Here is a 19,815-nt window from a genome sequence, read left to right as displayed (position 1 = left end):
CAAATAAAATATGTAATAACTTAGTTTAGATATGATAATAGATATGATAATCTTCCATCTTCAGAGTTCAATAAACTTTAAATTGCTTTGTACATAATAGACATTTTCTACAACTAGCAATTGCATAATTTTATTTATTATATGGCTTCTTAGTCAATATTATACCAACAGCTTAGCTTAAATATGATAATCTTCCATTTTCAAACTTTGTATAACTATAGAATCCACAATAAACTTTTAATTACTTTGTATACAATAAACATTTTGTACAATTACCAATTGCTTAATTTTATTCATTATATAGCTTCTTAATTTATATTATGCCAATAATTAAGATTTTGTACAAAAATTTAATATACTAAAGGTTTTATATCTTAGGAAAATATATTCACGTGCAAAGCACGTGAGTTATTACTAGTATTGTAAAAATATGAAAAAATATTGACTGAATGATAATATCTTAGAATTAGTAATAACTTGGTTAAAGTATGTTGAGGATCATGATTTGCGCTCAAAAGTTGTTTCATTAGCCCGTTGCCTTGGGTATCATAATTGGTATGTGAATCTGCTATGCTCTTTGCAAGGATGAACGTGTGCAAAGTAAGTTGCATGGTGCAATTGATGGTTTAGATATGTTTAATTTGAATTTAACATATCCCCGTATGTGCTATTAAAAGGTGAACTATTCTTCTACAACATGATTTTAAACTTTCAACATATAATTTAATCTGAATGTAAAATTTTGCTTAGAATATTTACAATTGATTTTTAAAGTCCCAAATTTACATAAAAAAGTTGCAATTCACGGACAAATTCACTACACAAAATGAATTGAAGATAATCAGAGAACTTTGCTGTGAAGAGTAAAAATCAGAAATACTTAAGCACTTTCCTTCTTATTTTCTGGCCGGATCGCATCAAAACAACTCAAATTGTTTTTATTTCAAAAAATATATACCTTGTGTTAAAAAAAAAAAAAGAAAGAAAGAAAGCAGGTAGGCAAATCTCAGGAAACATGGTTAAAGGCAGAGGAAGTTTTTCTCATTCTCAAGGGTTGGCAAATAGGTACACCGTGCAGTTAAATCAGTAGACAAGAGTTCATTACGCAAACAGTTCTTAACAATCTTGATATTAGCAATAGGCGATCAACGTTTATTCCTAACTTTGACTATGACCTTGAAAACAAGTTAATTTATATTAATAATTTTCCTATCATGTGTAGGTTATTGTTGTGTTGCATTATTTGTTCCAATTATCTGTATCACAAAGGTAAGTTGAGTTGATTATAATCTTGTATTCTTGAGAAAAAATAAATAAATTAGATAAAATTGGAATAACATGAAGATATCAGGATAAATAGATAAAGGATCAAGCCAATCATGTGGCAGATACACAATGCCAATCACAATACTGTAGCCGAAAAGTGGTTACAACTTTACAGCTTCTGTTAATACTCTTCACAACAAAAGAATAGTCTTTTTGCCAATTATTTCTATTTTATTCTGTGCATTCATTAGACGACTATTTAGTTGTGATTTGAAGGGGGAAGCATGAAAATTTGAGTGCTCAGACCTGTTGATGACTTGGAACAAGTTGTCGTGATCTGATTTAATTGTGTAATAGTAAAGGGTTACACACCAAATTTAGCATCATTTCAAGAAGTGGAAAGATAGTTGCATGGGGATGACAAATGAGGCATAAAATATAAATCCGCTTTGGGATTTACTTCCAAGTGACCAAGATTTTGCTGTTAAGCTCTTAATCATGTCACATGCTTCGGTCAAGAACATTTGAAATTACTTTTCATGGACAATCATGACAGTTAACATGTCAAGATATTGATGTTGTTTGGTTCTTTTTGGACCCTTGTACAATCTTAAATGCTGATCAATTAAAAAGGATTTTTTTTTTCCTTCAAAAAAAAAGATAAGATAAATTTTTGGCAAGAAGCAAATTCATGATAATTAACTATAGTAATTACAGAAGTAGAGAAAGTTTAAGGATTGATAATCTTGATTTAAGAAAATAGACGAGATTACAAACACAACTGATCAATACAAGGCGAACGATTCATAGGTATGTCTCAAGTCAAATGCCATTTCAGGATTGATCAAACACTGTTATAATTAGCTGTGGTTGGAAGGTGGAAGCTTTCTATCCAAGAAGGATGCGAACAAAGTTAGTGCCCGGGCAGGCTGATAACTCGGAACAAGATGTCCAGCACCCCTTACTGTAACAAAGGTCAAGTTTTCATATTCCACTGCATAACCACCAACCTGAACAAGTATAGAAAATAGGGTCAATTTTGGTTTTAATTGGACAAGAACCGAAAGTAGGATTCTTCATTCTGGTTACCAAAGAAAGGGAAAAGCAAAAAAGAAAATGTCTGTTATGCAATCGATTCTTTTTACCTCGTCTTGAGTATACCAAGCATACCAAGGAGTTTTAACGGATAACCCGAGTTTGTTCAAGGCGTACCTAGTTGTTGTCACAGAACATACACTATCTGTGTCTCCGCTGCAATTGAAAATGTTCAAATTTTTAAACAGACACTAACTAGATAGGCAGGTCGATCCTCAGGCATTCATGATGTTACAGATTAGCATATCTTTTTCACTTCCTTACCTGTACAGCCAAACGCTAATGCCACTTGAAGTGAGCTCCTTGATTAAAGGTAACACTGTGTCTGGCTCATCATCCCAATTAGAGCCTATGTAGCCACTGTGCGTGCCATTAAGTTTAAAAAATAAGGAAAAAAAACTTAGCTAAATAAAATGAAAAGGAAAGTGTAAAATTAAGTATCCAATTGTGGATTTCCTATGTAATACGGGAATAGACTAGCAAAACGTCGTATGGTACGTACTTGCAGGTCTCCCAAGGTCCAGGGATTCCAGTTGTATTAGCATGAAGTGACTTTTGCACGGCAGGAGTATTCAGGTAAGTGTAAGAATAATTAAATGAGCATGGATCATACGCATTTATCTGTTTCAATCAGTGAGAGATTTATGAGTATGAAAGTTCAATTTGGTTTTCATTTAGAGGAGAAAATCAGAAAGGAATAAAAATGGTAGTGTATCGAATCAAGTTTTAGTACCCATGGAGGAGTATTTGAAGAACACAAGGGAGCATAAATATTGTCATTATCGATATTGCCTATAGCTGAATTTGCTTGGCTTTGGTATGCTTGACAAGCCTCTGTAGGTGGATCTGCTGAGGAAAAATTGCAATTGGAAACTATACCATGATGGATTTCATCAGATATTAGGGCATGTGTCCAGTAATAATCATAAGATCCATTGGCTTGTGCTTCAATATCGTAGTATCCATTACCAATCTGAAAACCATAGACAAAGTATAATCATCATGTAATATGTAAGGTAAGCTGGTTAAATTAAATAAAAAAAAATTGATGGTTCAAGAAATTTAAGACGTACAGCAACTCCTTTCAAATTAATAACAGTGTGGTTAGTTATCTTGTTGTTATGGAGGATCAATTGAGCAAGTTGAGGCACGTAATGGCCGGCATAACTTTCTCCGGTCATCAAGAAGTCTCTGGTTTTGTATTCTGGGAATCTTTCTAACCAATTGACTAGAAATGTGTAAGCATCTGCAGCAGATTTTGTGTCTCCGGTGATGTAATCTGACGATGTGTTTGAGTAAGAAAATCCAACACCAGCAGGAGATTCCAGGAAAATTATATTTGCCACTGTTTGTAGAACACAAAATTCATTGGTTGGTGCTTATCCTAAGTCTTATCAGATAAATTCACAGCTGTTTCACAAATTATCAATTCTTACCATTGTTCCAGGCATATGGGTTTTTCCACAGCATTTTTCCGCCTTTAGTAACTCGAAACGGTCCGAGTTCGTTCATAGCTCCTGCCCCGAGTGAAGAGCAACCAGGACCTGTAGTCAAATCTCACCATTTAAGAAGTTCATGAAATTTCTACCTTTAAAAACAGAACCTACAAATAATAATGGCGGTGAATTTGTACCTCCATTTAGCCAGAGCACCAGAGGCTTCGTAGATGGATTTTGAGACTCAGCAAAATAGTAGAAGAGAGCTCGACCAGCCTTAGGATCAACAGTTACATACCCTGAATATTGATCAAAATTCACGCCCTTTGGTTCGCCTGGCAACGCTGTGATCTTGTCAGCTGCCTTCAAACCATCTTGGGGGCCAATGTAAACCGGCGAATACTCGCTGTCCAGTTCCTTGTTCACATGATTGACTGATTTTCTTAAGCTAGGAGCCTTAAAGAATTTTGCAAGAGGATCATATCCATAATATCCGTGTTCACCATAACATTGTGTAGCAGATGCGACTAGGCAGATAAGAGTGAGATATAATACTAATGCACCTTTCATTTTTGGGATGTTTGGCTAGCTAGATATCTGTAGTTTCTTTCTCGGATACGATGCTTCCATTTTATAGGTAGCTCTAAGAACAATGATTGAATATTTCTCACTAGTGTACTTGTCCTATTTACCAACTGAAAATGTGTGAACCTAACATAATATTTGTATGATACAATTTTGGTATACATACTCCATGGTAAACAACTCAAATTATGTAGAACCAATGTTTCAAAATGTGAGAACCTTTTGAAATAGTAAAATCAAACTTTAAAATAAAAAAAAAGAAAAGAAAAAAAATATCCCCAATGCTCCAAACACGCAACAACTAGAAGCCCATAGTGTGGGCATTTAGGGCTCATCTCGTCCTAGACTGGCCTCAAAAATGCCTTTTAAATTAATGTGTAGAACCCACAAGCAAGTCTCCGGAGGTCAACATTAGCCCTATTCCAAACACCTCCTTTCACTTGTTCCTTTTCTCCAGGTCTATTCCATTCAACATCACGAGCTGCCTTTCATGGAGCTTTGTCCGTCGTGGGTTCACTGTCCTCGTCATAAACACAAAAAACCATGCCCATTTTTAGTGGTTGAAGATTGATTCTTGATCATTGACCAAAGGAAAAACAAAATGCCAACGTAAGCTATGAGTTGCAGATTTTGGATTCTTGGCTGAAAAACAACGTTCCCGACAAACATGGATACATTAATCACATTAGTCTAACAATTCATGGAAACATTAAATTGTGTGTAGTAATGTGATAATAGTAGTACAAATGATGTCTCTATATTTGTAGAGTTTGACAAAATATTCTACTTTATCCAGATAACGTAGAATAGTATGCAAGATTTATTTGCTTGATGGTGAAATCACAAAAATTTAATTGTTCATATTTTGACAGGTGGGTAGGTTGGTTGAAGTTGTTTGCTTCTGGCTGGAAAATTCAAATAAATAAGCAGAGAAGAGACAATGCTGAAAATGCATCTCTATTTAGAGACTACACGTAAATTACAAGAATGCTACCGAAAAGATAATGGGGCGATGCCATTCTGAAAATTGTAAGATTACAGTATTCTGTCTAAATTCATTTCCAGTACCAAAACAATTCCCAAAATTATGTTTAACTCATGCTTGTTTCTATCCAAAATTGAGATGCTGCCATCCTACCCAAACTATATAACCAAAAGAAAGAAAAGAAGATCAAGACATTAGATGGGTCAAATAGTCAGACAATATTTAGGATGAGAAGCTGAACTCAGATGCCTTTGGAGCTTAAAAACATGCTCTTTTCCTCCAAAAGATTGCCCAGATGCCACTAGGCATACAAGCCTAAGAAAATATAATCAATGATAATGCACCTTTCATCCTTTTAAGTTTGCAATTAGAATCCTGGTTTTTTCTTTGGTTAAAAAGTTATTGTTTGAGCAAAAAACCGTGGGTTGCATACTAGAGTTGTGATTAAAGTTGGGAATTATAGATTGACCGGAAGACCAAAAAGTAAATCCATTGACATCAAAGATTTTTTGATTAGTTGTTGAATGAGTGTATATTAATTAGCATTGGAGCTCAAGTTGGCCATTAAATGAGTGATTAATTAGAATATGATCTGTACTAGCTGTCAGTTGGTTATAGTATAGCATGATTGATTAGAAGTGTTGCTGACTATTAGGCTTACTCATATATACATATACTAGGGGGAAAAACCCACGCAACACGTGGGAGTTTAGTGCCTATAATTATATATGGTTAATAATTATTATTTGGCATTTTCTAGTATAAGGATTGAAGTATGACAATTTTTATTATGTGATATTAAATAAAAAAAATCATAAGTTACATATTGAGTTAAAAAAAATATAATATGCAATAAAACATAATTATAAAATACGATCAACTATTTTACATCTAATCTAGTATAATAAAAGACCTATTTATATCTGCTCATGCACTTTAAAGATATTAAAATTTGTTATTTAGTTTGAATTTGATCTTGATATGAGGGCAATCCACCACATTATCTTGTCATATAAGTGGGATTTGAACAATTAGCATACTTGAAGAAATCATTGCTAGTGAAATTTCGGTTCTTGCAAGCCAAATTTTTGAATTTATATTGATTCCAAGGACATATATCATCACGAGGCCTTCACATTGAGCAAACAATTAATTATAATTTATTATATGATTTAGAATATATAGCAAAGCATCTCCTTCTCTACAGGGGTTACAATCACGAAATATTAGTTTTGTGTTAGTTGCAAAGATATACAACAACTAACATGCTAATTTAGAGGAATAATTACCTCAAAAAAGTACTAAAGCATCTTAATCCACTCAATTTAAGAAAAATAATTATAAGTAATAAGGTACATACTTTAGATTTGTAACCAAATAGTTTTAAGTAGATAATTAAACATATTGGCAAACCAGATGAAGTGAAAAATTGTCTAAATGGAATAGTCAATAAAGTAGCAAACAATTTGAAAATTACCCAAACTAATAGTTAAAACAACAAAAGAAGTAGATGCAATCTATAAATGAGAAAATTTATGATGATAAACTTATTTTAAACCATAAATAACAATTAACAAATGTGGTCTCTTCCTTATCAAGCTTGTCTAACATGAGCAATTGAATTAAAATACTAAAAAATTATTATATATATAACTTGCAATATTACAGATTTTTACAACAAAAAAAAGTAGATTGGTTAAAGAAAACATACCTATTGAAAAAGGCGTTGCAAAATAGGGAAGAATAGTAGCTAATATAATAACATCCGAATTCAATATGCTGCATGACTGTGGTGAAACAAAACCTATAAGCAAATGAAATGAATTTGAATAGATGGGGGTTACTATGATAACCGCCAAAAAATCAGACTTCTCTACTAATTGACATTAATTGTGTCTTAACATCTATATATCATAACTTTGCAAATAACTGATGAGAAAGGCTTTAAGAAATTAAAAGACTTAGATGTTAATACAATTAAATGATTAGAAGGGCTTTTATGTAATTTCACTAAAACACAAACTGAATTCAGTTGTACCCAATGTTTAATCGGATATCAAATAATATCACGTATCAAACTTACCCCTAGTTTTAAATGTTTAAAAGGACATCCAAGTAATTATAACAAAATTAAATTAGTTATAATGACTCATACTCAATATTCTAATTGCATTTCAAACACTCTCATATTTCCAAAAAAACCCCACTCCTTGCGGTTGAAATTAAAGCCCTAAACTCATTCTTATATAGTATAAGGATTTATGAGCCCTGCTATATACATCTAGTATTCGGGCTGAATATTCAGTGCAATTTAAGTTTAGTTCACTTTCAAATCAGGCAAAATGTTTTTGACCCAAAATCAGCTCAATTCATATTGCATAAGGTTCAGCTTAATAAATTTAGGGTGATCAGACAGAGTTCTGGCCAGTCTGGTTCAACTGGCAGTCCTAGTTGTAGTCTTACCCCCAAAAGAGAAAAACAGAAGGTTATGTACAGAATTTACCATCTTTTCAATAAGTAGAGATGGCATATGATGTACAAAATATAAATCCTCTTTGGGATTTACTTCCAAGTGACCAGGATTTTGTTGTTAAATTTTTAACCAACTCGCATGGTTGGTTTCAGAACATTTAACCAGAAAATTTACTTTTAAGGAACCGAAATTTAACATATCTAAAACTTACATATATAACATTTAACATATCTAAAACTTACATGTATAAAATAAATTAGTTTCAAGTTTTGCAGGGGCAAAAGTTAAATTTATAGAGCAACCTTTGAAAATCAAATATTTTATAAAGAAAAATTAATTTGTAGAACTAGGGGGAGTGGTAGTCCCTCCATATGACCGGCTTTTGGTGGTTTCCTGTGGGTTTAAGTTTAGAATTTACAAAAGTCAAACTGTCGTAATTGACAAAAAAGTAGTCCCTCCATACGTCCGGTGGTGATTCAGTTCCCTCCGGTTTATCCCTGGGCCTCCTTAGGCCTACCCCCTTCCCCTTAGTATAGGATAAATTAGATTTATCGTCTCCGGAAAAAAAAAAAAAAAAAGTAGTCCCTCCATACCCCTCTCTAACTCCATCACTGTAAGGTTACTTATTTAAGAGCAAACATAACACTTAACATGATAACTAAGATAGCTTTTTGGCAAGATGAAAATTTATGGTCATGAATTTTAATAATTACAGAAATGAAGCAAGCTTAAGGAATGACAATTTTGATTTAACAAAATAGAACTTCATGTACATATCTAGAACTAGCAACACGGCCCAAATCCCATTTAAATACCCATGCCCGTCCATAATTGGATTGGGACTGTAATACCCATTTATTTAATAGGTTTGTCTATGTTCATTTGGGTATCCCATGGGTCCTATATTTTCTAAATTTTCCTATTTTTATTTCTTCCATTCTCTTTTCTTATGTATTTTCCACTGTTCTTTTCTCCAATTCTGCTCTTTTAAACCTCACCAGTCCAATTCTATCCTAGATACCGTCTTTTAGCACTTGCCACAACTCCATTTAGAACCTTTTTCTCGATTACAAATATATTTCTTCTCCATTTTTCATTTATAATTTAAATCTTCAATCAAATGCCAAATTATTGGATGAAGCCTTAGATGGCTGCTTTGCACAAAGGAGGAAAACGTAAAAAAAAATTAAAAAATGAAAAATGAAAGGAAAATAAAAAGAGAACGAGGAAAATACGAAATTTTGAGATAAAATTAGAAAATAGGTTAGCAAAAATCTCTTGTCAAATAAGGTTTAGCAAACTAAGAGTAATTTTAAAAAAATTAGGAGTACTAAACAAAAGAATAAAAATAAATTTAAAAAATTAATAGAAGGTTTATTGGGCCTGTGATTAATGAATTAGCTTAATATCAACCTGAAGAAGTATTTAACATAGGAAGGCGGAAGGTTTCCATCCAAGAAGGATGAAAACAAACAGAGTGCCCGGGCGTGCTGATGACTAGGGACAAAGTGTCCAGCTCCCCTTACAGTCACAAAGGTTAAGTTATCATATTCCACTGCATAACCACCAACCTGAACAAGTATTTGACATAGGATCAAAGTTGGTAATGGATAAAAATTGGTTTTACTTGGACAAGCATTGAATACAGGATTCTTTCCACCAAAAAAAAAAATGTACGATATGCTGTAGATTATTTTTTTTTTTTAAATTTCCTCGCCTTGAGTGTACTAAGCATACCAAGGACTTTTCACGGACAACCCAAGTTTGTTCAAGACATACCTAGTTGTTGTCGCAGATACTACAATGTCTGTGTCTCCACTGCAATTTAAAATGTTCCAGTTCTTGATTAGACACTAAAACTGGATAGGCAGGTTCTCATATATTCAATATTTTACAGCCTGATTAGCACAAACTTTTTACTCCATTGCCTGTAAATCCAAACCCTTATGCCACTTGATGTGAGCTGCTTGATTACAGGTAACACTACGTCTGGCTCGTCAACTCCAGTTAGAGTTTATCTAGCCATTGTGGGTAGAATTAATTTAATCAAAAAAATTGGTTTAATATAATGGAAAGGATAGTGTAAAATAAAGTATCCACTGTAGATTTCCTATATACTACTGCTGTAGAATAACAAAAGCTAGTATGTGCATGAAATGATTTTTGCATAGCAATTCCTTTCAAGTTAATGACAGTTTGGTTCGTTATCTTCTTGTTATGGAGGATTAGTTGAGAAAGTTGAGGCATGTAATGACCGGCATAGCTTTCCCCCGTATCAAGAGGTCCCTGGTTTTGTATTCTGGGGATCTTTCTAACCAATTATTGACTAAAAATGTATAAGAATCTTTATCAGTTTTTGTGTCTCCGGTTATGTAATCAAATGATGTATTTGAGTAAGAAAATCCAACACCCGCAGGGAATTCCAAGAACAGTGCGTTTGCCACTGTAAAGTGCATAACTCACTAGTTGGAGATTATTCTGAATTTGTCCAACCATTTCCCTCCAAATGAATGGCTGTCTAACTAGGAGAGTAGAGGAGGAGGAAATCAGAACTGCTGTCTTCTCTATGAATCCCAACAAAGCTCCAGGCATTGATGGGATGAGTCCTCTTTTTTTTTCAAAAATTCTGGTTCATCATTAAAAAGGATATAATTCCAGCAATCCAAACTTTCTTCCATACGGGTCTGATGGTCAAGTCCTTGAACTGCACTGTCATATCTTTAATTTCTAAAGTGGACAACCCCACCAACTTGAAACAGTACAGACCTATAAGCCTGTGCAGAGTCCTGTACAAAATCATCTCTAAAATCTTGTCTAATAGGCTTAAGAAAGTCCTCAATGTCTGTATTAGTAGAAACCAAGCTGCTTTTGTACCTGGTAGGCAAATTTTAGATAATGTCATCATTTCACATGAATTTTTGCACTATTTAAAAAATAAACAACAAGGGTACCATGGATTTTTTGCTTTGAAGTTAGACATGTCAAAAGTATATGATAGAGTGGAGTGGAAGTTCTTAGAAGAAATCACGAGAAGGATGGGATTCTGTGAAACGTGGATCAAATGGATAATGAGCTGCGTGTCATCTGTCAACTACTCTTTCAACATTAATGGAGACCTCAAAGGCTATGTAACACCTGCAAGAGGAATCAGACAAGGAGACCTTTTATCTCCTTATCTATTTCTATTGTGCTCTGAAGGCTTCACTTATCTACTAAGGAAAGCAAAAAGGGATAAAAGAATAACAGGGATGAAGATTTGCAGACAAGGGCCATCAATAACTCACCTTTTTTTTTTTTGCAGATGATACCTTAATTTTCAGCAAGGCAGACACAAAGGAGGCGGAAGAACTCAGACAGATTTTGAAAATGTATGAGAAAAGCTCAGGAATGTGCCACAACAAGCACAGGAGAGAATAAGCTCACAGCTCGGAGATGGTGACTCAAGGGAAATACTTGGGGTTACCAATGGTCATTACAAGGACAAAATAGCAAATTTTTGGCTTTATAAAGGACAAATGTGAGATGAGGATGAAGCTATGGAAGAATAAACTCCTCAGCACTGCAGGTAAGGAAGTTCTACACAAAGCAGTGGCCATGGCACTACCTACCTATACCATGTCCTGCTTCAAGTTGCCAGTCAGACGACGCAAGGAATTGAGTACTATGATGGCCAACTTTTGGTGGGGAGGAGAGTGGGAAAAAGAAAATACATTGGTGCTCTTGGAAGAAAATGACACAGCAAAAGGATAGAGGGGGACTAGGATTTAAGGACTTGCAAAGCTTCAACAGAGCTTTGCTGGGGAAACAAGTATAGAGGATGGCCATAACTCCTAATTCTCTGGTATCTAAAGTACTAAAAGCCAAATATTACCCACATGAGTCAATATTCAGATGCAAAATCAAGCAGAACTCCTCTTGGATTTGGCAAAGCTTGATGGGAGCAAGGGACTCGGTGGAAAAAGGAACCTATAGGAAAATTGGAAATGGCAAGAGCACTAAGATATGGGAGGACAAATGGATACCAGGGAATTCTCAAGGGATACCAACCTCAGCAAGGCCACAACACTGCACAGTCAATAAGGTGGAAGAACTGGTCCAAAGTTACAGATGGAAAAGACCTCTCTTATTCAAGCTATCTAAGGATAAAGAAGCTAAAAGAATTATGAGGATACCTATCAGTTTGGTTGATAAAGAAGATAGCCTTTTCTGGACACACAGTGGAAATGGGGAGTACACAGTGGCCTCAGCCTACAAGGAACTGATGAGGAATGATCATGCACAGCAAGAAGAAGGCCAGGAGGAAGGAACAAGTCTGAGAGACAACAAATTCTGGAAAACCTTGTGGAAACTCAATCGAAAACATAAGATAAAGATGTTTTTGTGGAAATGCTTGAACACTGCAATACCTATGAATGAAGTCATGCACAGTAGAATCAAAACAGGATCACCTATGTGCAATTGCTGTGGAGAAGGTGTTGAGAATGTTGAACACCTATTCTTCCAATGCAGGATAGCTAAAGAAATATGGCATCTAGCTCCATTACATTGGGATGGAATTGAAGACCAGAGAGGAGACTTTAAGAAGTGGTGGAGCTCTGTACCAGAAGCTAGGTGCAGAAGTGAGGGTATGGAACACATAGCCTTGACAGCTAATATCCTGTGGCAGATTTGGAAAGCAAGAAATGAAAGAATCTTCAACAATGTACTGCAACATCCATTGAAGATTGTACAGAAGGCACAGAAAGAATGGATGGAATACAAAGAAGCTAAGGATCAAGAGAAAAGGATGAGCATGCTGGAACACCAAGAGCAGATGAACTACAGCTACAGAGGAAAGAGGGTGCCGACATCATTCATCTTACTATTGCAGCACAGCAGAGGACGGGAGGCTGGGACATGGGAATTGGAATAGTAGCAGAGGATGATAACAAACAAATTCTAGCTCAATGGGCCCTCAAAGAAGCTACTGATGGGAACAAACTCAGGAATCAAGCAGTGGCCGTTAAGTTAGCATTATGTAAGGCAAGAGAGAAGGAATGGAAGAAGGTTGAGGTCAAGATTAAACAGAAGCAGCTACTGAAAATGATCCAAACCAGTAAATCCAAAGACATGGCAATGCACTCTCAATTGGAGGACATCAGAAATTTGTGCTCATGTTTACGGAATGCTCATTCATTTTGTCCACTAATCTAACGGAGGAAAGGGTTGATTTAGTTAGTATGCATGCATTAAGCATTTCTTTTGATGAAGAGTGGTTCCACTCTTAGTGCCAAGATGCACTTGTACAGTTAATTTGGGCTTTTGCCCAACAATTGTATAGTTTACAACATATCAATGGAATTATCTACTGTTTCTGGGAAAAAAAATTAACAGCACGCTTAACAAATTATGAGTTCTTAGCAGTGCTCCAGGCATACGGGTTTTTCCATAGTGTTTTTCCACCTTTACTAACTTGAAATGGTCCAAGTTCGGTCATTGCTCCGTCCCCGAGTGAGGAGCAACCAGGTCTTATAGTCGAATTAATCTCACCGTTTAATAAGTTCTTTTCATGAAATGTATACCTATGAACCAATAGTTACGAAGAATAGGGACGAAAATTTACCTGCATTTAGCCATAGCACAAGGGGCTTGGTAGAAAAGTTTTGAGACTCAGCAAAATAGTAGAAAAGAGCTCTACCAGTCTCATGATCAACAATGGTATACCCTGAATATTGATCAAAATTTAGATCATTTGATTCACCGGGCAAAGTTGTGATCTTATCCGCTGCCTTCAAACCATCTTGGGGGCCAACATAAACTGGCGAATACTCATTCACCAAATCGTCACTCACATGATTGATTGATTTTCTTAAGCCACGAGCCTTAACGAATTGCGCAAGAGGATCATCATATCTATATTCATGTCCAAGTCCACCACAACATTGTGTAGCAGACACCACCAGGCAGACGAGTGAGATATAACAGTATTGCACCTTTCATTTTTGGATGTATAGCTAGCTAGATATCTGTGATTTCTTTCTCTAATGCAAGGATTCATTTTGTGATTTCTTTCCTGGAATTACTAATGACTTGGTTAAAGTATGCTGGGGCTCATCATGATTTGCGCTAAAAAAAATTATTGGATTAGCCCATACCCTATGGTCTTTGCAAGGATGAAATTGCAGGGTGTAATTGATGGTTCGGATATGTTTAATTTGAATTTAACAAAACACCGTATGTTATATTAAAAATTGAACAATTTTCCTATGACATGATTTTAAACTTTCAACATATAGTTTAACATGGATGTAAAACTATGCATAGAGTATTTACAATTCATCTTTAAACTATCAAATTTGACACAAAAAAAGTTGTGGATCACGTACAAATTCACTACACAAAATGAATTGAAGATGCTTGGAAAACCTTGTTGTGAAGAGTAAATTTAAGAAATACTTAAGCACCTTTTCTTCATATTTTCTGGCCGGATTGCATCAAAACAACTTAAATTGTTTCTATTCCAATAAAAATACATACCCTTCTGTTTAGAGAGAGAGAGTAGGTAGGCAAATCTCAGGAAACATTGGTTAAAGATAAAGGATGTTTTTCTCATTCTCAAGCATTGGCAAATATAGATACATCATCGTAAGCAGTTCTTGACAATATTGATATTAGCAATAGATGATCAACATTTATTCCTTAAGAAATGATCAGATTAAGCCAGCTGACCAGGGTAAATTATAAAGTGCTCCCGTTGCCAAGGTCAGAAGTTTGACTATGACCCTGAAATCAAGTTAATTTATACTAGTGATTTTCCTACCATGTGTAGGTTAGTGTTGTGTTGCATTAGTTGTTCCAATTATCTGTATAATCTTGTATTCTTGAGAAAAAAAAATCAATTAGATAAAATTGGAATACCATGAAGATAGTAGGATAATTAAGTAAAAGAGTATGGTCACCTCATGCTTTAGAAGTATCAAGCGAATCATGTGGCAGACACATAATGTCAATCACAATTATACTATAGCCAAAAATTGGTTAGAACTTTACAGCTTCTGCTAATACTCTTCGCACTATTGAAATCATGTAATGGAGGAGATTCTTATTTGTAATGGCACCTCAAACTTGGAATGAGCATGATAAAAAATTAATGATACTTCTTTATCTTTTGAGTTATTCTGTCGGATCAAGTATTCAAGATTTTTGGTCTTATTTGGGTCTAGACCCGAACCTGATAAAAAAATATGGAATCACTTCTTATAGACTCGTTGAGAATGATTTGGATGTAATTCATGGCTATTAGAAGTAGAAGGTGCTCTGATGGTTCTTCATGGGATACATATTATTTCTTTGGCCCGAACCGAAGAATGCCTTAGATATAATGCAGAGCTGATCTTGTTTTATCCTTGATCAGAGATATAGGAAGATTTATTCAATTATATGATTTGGGCCCTGGAATATGGCGCCGTTGACCTTTCTATTTGATTGTATTGAAAAGGCCAATAAATTGGAATTTTTCTCTTTGGTCCAGACTATTTTGGAGTAAACAAATCATTCATGACGAAGAGAATGAGTTTAAAGAGAATGATTCGGTAAACTTATTAGTCATCGGAAATGACCCTATATATTCTGTGCATTCATTATACAACTATTTAGATGCGATTTGAAGGGGGAAGTTTCTCACCAAAAGAGCATGAAAAATTGACGCTCGACCCGGTTGATTTGGAGCAAATTGTCATGATCTGATTTTATAAATGATTATACGCAAAATTTAGCATCTTTTCAAGAAGTGGAAAGATAGTTGCATGGGGATGACAAATGAGGTATCAAATATAAATCCTCTTCATGATCTGATTTTGCTGTTAAGCTCTTAATCATGTCACATGCTTCGGTCAAGAACAGTTGAGATTACTTTTTATGGACAAACATGACAGTAAACATGTTAAGATATTGATATCGTTTGGCATTTTTTGGACCCTTGTACAATCTTAAATGCTGATCAATTAAAAAGGCCTTTTCCCTTAAAAAAAAAAAGATAAGATGACTTTTTGGCAGGAACCAAATTCAGGGTAATTAATTATAGTAATTACAGAAATATAGCAAGCAAGTTTAAGGATTGATAATCTTGATTCAAGAAAATAGACAAGATCATATGCATACACAACTGATCAGTAAAAGGTGAATAATTTCGTAGGTATATCTCAGGTCAAATTCCATTTCACGATTGATCATACACTGCTTTAATTAGCTCTAGTTGGAAGGTGGAAGCCTTCCATCCAAGAAGGATGAGAATAAAGTTAGCGCCCGGGCAGGCTGATAACTCGGAACAAAATGTCCAGCTCCCCTTACTGTCACAAAGGTCAAGTTTTCATATTCCACTGCATAACCACCAACCTGAACAAGTATAAAAAAGAGGGTCAAATTTGGTTTTACTTGGACAAGAACTAAACATAGGATTCTTCATTCTTGTTACCAAAGAAAGGGAAAAGCAAACAAGAAAATGTATGATATGCAGTTGATTGTTTTTTACCTCGCCTTGAGTGTACCAAGCATACCAAGGAGTTTTCACCGATAACCCGAGTTTGTTCAAGCCGTACCTAGTTGTTGTCACAGAACATACACTGTCTGTGTCTCCACTGCAATTGAAAATGTTCAAATTTTTAAACAGACACTAACTAGATAGGCAGGTCGATCCTCAGGTATTCATGATTTTACAGCTTAGCATATCTTTTTCACTTCCTTACCTGTACAGCCAAACGCTAATGCCACTTGAAGTGAGCTCCTTGATGACAGGTAACACTGTATCTGGCTCATCATCCCAATGAGAGCCTATGTAGCCACTGTGTATACAATTAAGTTTTAAAAAAATAAGAAGGAAAAAAAACTTAGCTAAATAAAATGAAAAGGAAGTATAAAATTAAGTATCCAATTGTGGATATCCTATATTCTACTGGAATAGAATAACAAAACGTTGAATGGTACGTACTTGCAGGTCTCCCAAGGTCCAGGGATTCCGGTTGTATTAGCTTGAAGTGATTTTTGAACGGCAGGAGTATTTAGGTAAGTGTAAACATAATTATCTGAGCATGGATCATACTCATTAATCTGTTTCATTCAGAGAGATATTTAAAAGTACGTTAGTTCAATTTGGTTTTCATTTAGAGGAGAAAATCAGAAAGGACTAAAAATGGCAGTGTATCGAATCAAGTTTTAGTACCGAAGAAGGAGTATTTGAAGAAGAAGAACACAAGGGAGCATAAATATTGTAATCATCGATATTGCCTTTTGCTGAAGATGCTTGGATTTTGTATGTTTGACAAGCATTTGAAGGTGGATCTGCTGAGGAAAAATTGCAATTGGAAACTATACCCTGATGGATTTCATCGGATATTAGGGCATGTGTCCAGTAATAATCATAAGTTCCACTGTTTTGTGCTTCAATATCGTAGTATCCGTTACCAATCTGAAAACCATGGGCAAAGTATAATCATCATGTAACTGGTTAAATTAAATAAAAACAATTGATGATTCAAGAAATTTAAGACTTACAGCAACTCCTTTCAAGTTAATAACAGTTTGGTTAGTTATCTTGTTATTATGGAGGATCAATTGAGCAAGTTGAGGCACGTAATGGCCAGCATAACTTTCTCCAGTTATCAAGAAATCTCTGGTTTTGTACTCTGGGAATCTTTCTAACCAATTGACCAGAAATGTATAAGAATCTGCAGCAGTTTTTGTGTCCCCGGTAATGTAATCAGACGATGTGTTTGAGTAAGAAAATCCAACACCGGCAGGAGATTCCAGGAAAAGTACGTTTGCCACTACATTGGAGGACACAAAACTGGTGGAGTTAATTGTGAATTTCTCAAAATTTTGATGACGATTACTCTACAATTAATTGATGAGATTTTTACCAGTGTTCCAGGCATATGGATTAAGCCAGAGGGTGCTTCCATCTCTATTAACTCGGAAAGGTCCCAATTCAGTCATTGCTCCAGCTCCAATTGAGGAGCATCCAGGTCCTGTTTTCGGTTCAAGTATGCATAAAAACATTCTTTCAAACAAGGAAAACACGAAGATGACAAACTACTCTCAATCACTATTTATTTTCTTAAATCTCTGTCATTATCCCATCTCTTTATTCCTATCTTTTAGGTATTTGTAATCCCAGATTTGTAGATACTTTCTCAATTATTTAAAATCCAAAATGATATGAGTAACATTGAAGAGAGTGTTATATTCGTGTGCAACTTTGAAAGGTTACAGGCTTTTGTCATCTTAACTACTATTTTTCAAACAATAGCCTCTCTACAGAATGCTAGTGACAAAATTTCGAATAGAAATACTTACCTCCATTTAGCCACAAAACCAGAGGCTTGGCCGAAGAGTTTTGGGATTCAGCAAAATAGTAAAAGAGAGCTCGACCAGCTTTAGGATCAACTGTGACATACCCTGAATACTGATCAAAATTTACTGCATTTGGCTGTCCTGGCAATGTTGTGATCCTGTCAGCTTCCTTCAACCCTTCTTGAGGGCCAACATAAATTGGCGAATACACATTTCCCAATTCCTCAGTCACATAATTCACTGATCTTTTCGAGCTTCTTCGAGCCTTGAGGTGCTTCAAAAGAGGGTCATGCTTTTTTCCTGCAAAACATTGCACAGATGCCACTAAGCATACAAGAATGAGAAGAGATAACACTAATGCACCTTTCATCCTTTAGGTGTAAAATTAGAATCCTGATATTTTTCACCAATGCAATTAACGTTTGTGTTTTATAGGTAGCTCTGAAGAAGAAATGCCGAAAATATCGTCCTTCTTTCTTCTTGTTCTTGTCACATTCACAATCTTGTGGCATTTCCAAGGTTTGTTTTCATCGCATAAAAACTGTCTCATTCCATTTGTGTAACTTTATTTGATTTTAAATATGTCGACCCAAGAAAGGTTATTGACATCTACAAAAGAGATTACTAAAAAAGAAGATCATAACATTGAACGTGTCAAATAGGCAGACAATTACGATGAATCGATATATCCCACACGAATTTGGAGCTCAAGAAATCCCAGACGAATTTGAAGCCAGATGAATTTTGGCTTTATTATTATTTTTTAAATTTTTTGGAATAGTAGAACAAAAGATGGTTTGTCATTTATTGAACGCCAGAAATTGTTACTAACTATTTATTCTCTAATTCAGTCCTTAAACTTTTTATTTGAGCAAAAAAAAAATACATTGTTTTACTACTAAAATGATCACTCTGGCCATATAAAAATATTTAATAACCAAAACAGAAAATTTCAAACAGTTTTGCGACTAATTTTGCTATTTTCTCTTCTTGAAAATAGAAGAAATATATATATTTTTTTTTAAAATAAGCTTACATGCAAAACTTGGCTTCTCATTAGTCCCTAGCATAACTTTTGTTTAGGGAAAAAAGAGAAATTTTTTTTGTAAGACTAGCCTCTTGTAGAAGTAATTATGATCCATATGATTGATTTTAAAGTGGTTGATAGTCTGATTAATTAATTAACATTTTGTCAATAATTAATTGGTATCTCTTATTTAATAATGATTGATTGATATTTTCTACTAATTGATATCTTATTCAATCAGTTAAGCAACCAAATAAATTAATTAGTTAGAAAATATTATTTTGAATTATGAATTATGACAAGATTTTCTTGATGGAAGGAAACTGTAGAGATTTTGGTAGTAAGGGTCCTTAGTTTAGCCTATAAATAGTCTCTGGTACTCTATTAACACTACACTCTCTGGTTAGGTATAAATTAGAAGATCCTTATTCTATATTTCTCTTTTACTTATCTCTTCTTCTACACATTTTCTTTGTTAGTATAGAGAAGAAGAAAGTAAGTAGATTAAGAGCGGTATGGATTTAAGTTCTACTTGACAACAATGGCTAGAGATAAATTATTTAAATTTTCACTATTTAGTACAAGTTGTTTGTACTTATTTGTTTAACATGTGGATGTGGTA

The 19,815-nt window shown here is 34.6% G+C and overlaps 2 protein-coding genes across 2 annotated transcripts; both read right to left on the bottom strand.

Annotated features, from left to right (window-relative positions):
- Positions 1-1,986: 1,986 nt before the first annotated feature.
- LOC113740128 (serine carboxypeptidase 1-like) lies at positions 1,987-4,430 on the bottom strand. The gene is made up of 8 exons (XM_072048642.1): positions 3,995-4,430; positions 3,798-3,905; positions 3,435-3,706; positions 3,095-3,334; positions 2,864-2,982; positions 2,626-2,721; positions 2,412-2,517; positions 1,987-2,276 (listed from the first exon to the last, which is right to left on the bottom strand). The coding sequence occupies exons 1-8, from the start codon at positions 4,365-4,367 to the stop codon at positions 2,127-2,129; spliced, it is 1,464 nt and encodes a 487-aa protein (XP_071904743.1). The 5' UTR covers positions 4,368-4,430; the 3' UTR covers positions 1,987-2,126.
- An 11,486-nt stretch (positions 4,431-15,916) lies between these two features.
- Positions 15,917-18,572, bottom strand: LOC113718004 (serine carboxypeptidase 1-like). The gene is made up of 8 exons (XM_027243143.2): positions 18,170-18,572; positions 17,734-17,841; positions 17,369-17,640; positions 17,037-17,282; positions 16,806-16,924; positions 16,564-16,659; positions 16,350-16,455; positions 15,917-16,213 (listed from the first exon to the last, which is right to left on the bottom strand). The coding sequence occupies exons 1-8, from the start codon at positions 18,534-18,536 to the stop codon at positions 16,070-16,072; spliced, it is 1,458 nt and encodes a 485-aa protein (XP_027098944.2). The 5' UTR covers positions 18,537-18,572; the 3' UTR covers positions 15,917-16,069.
- Between the last annotated feature and the right edge of the window lie 1,243 nt (positions 18,573-19,815).

This window comes from Coffea arabica, chromosome 1c, assembly GCF_036785885.1.
Source record: "Coffea arabica cultivar ET-39 chromosome 1c, Coffea Arabica ET-39 HiFi, whole genome shotgun sequence".
Taxonomy (NCBI): Eukaryota; Viridiplantae; Streptophyta; class Magnoliopsida; order Gentianales; family Rubiaceae; genus Coffea; species Coffea arabica.
This window is presented reverse-complemented; position numbering and strand designations above follow the sequence as displayed.

Excerpts from the sequence above, each read along its gene's own strand:
- LOC113740128 (XM_072048642.1), bottom strand. The coding sequence starts at position 4,367 with ATGAAAGGTGCATTAGTATTATATCTCACTCTTATCTGCCTAGTCGCA. Across the intron at positions 3,707-3,797 it reads CCCATATGCCTGGAACAATG|TGGCAAATATAATTTTCCTG; the intron begins GTAAGAATTGAT and ends TTCTACAAACAG. Across the intron at positions 2,983-3,094 it reads CTTCAAATACTCCTCCATGG|ATAAATGCGTATGATCCATG; the intron begins GTACTAAAACTT and ends TGATTGAAACAG.
- LOC113718004 (XM_027243143.2), bottom strand. The coding sequence starts at position 18,536 with ATGAAAGGTGCATTAGTGTTATCTCTTCTCATTCTTGTATGCTTAGTG. Across the intron at positions 17,842-18,169 it reads GGTTTTGTGGCTAAATGGAG|GACCTGGATGCTCCTCAATT; the intron begins GTAAGTATTTCT and ends AACCGAAAACAG. Across the intron at positions 17,641-17,733 it reads TCCATATGCCTGGAACACTG|TGGCAAACGTACTTTTCCTG; the intron begins GTAAAAATCTCA and ends CCTCCAATGTAG.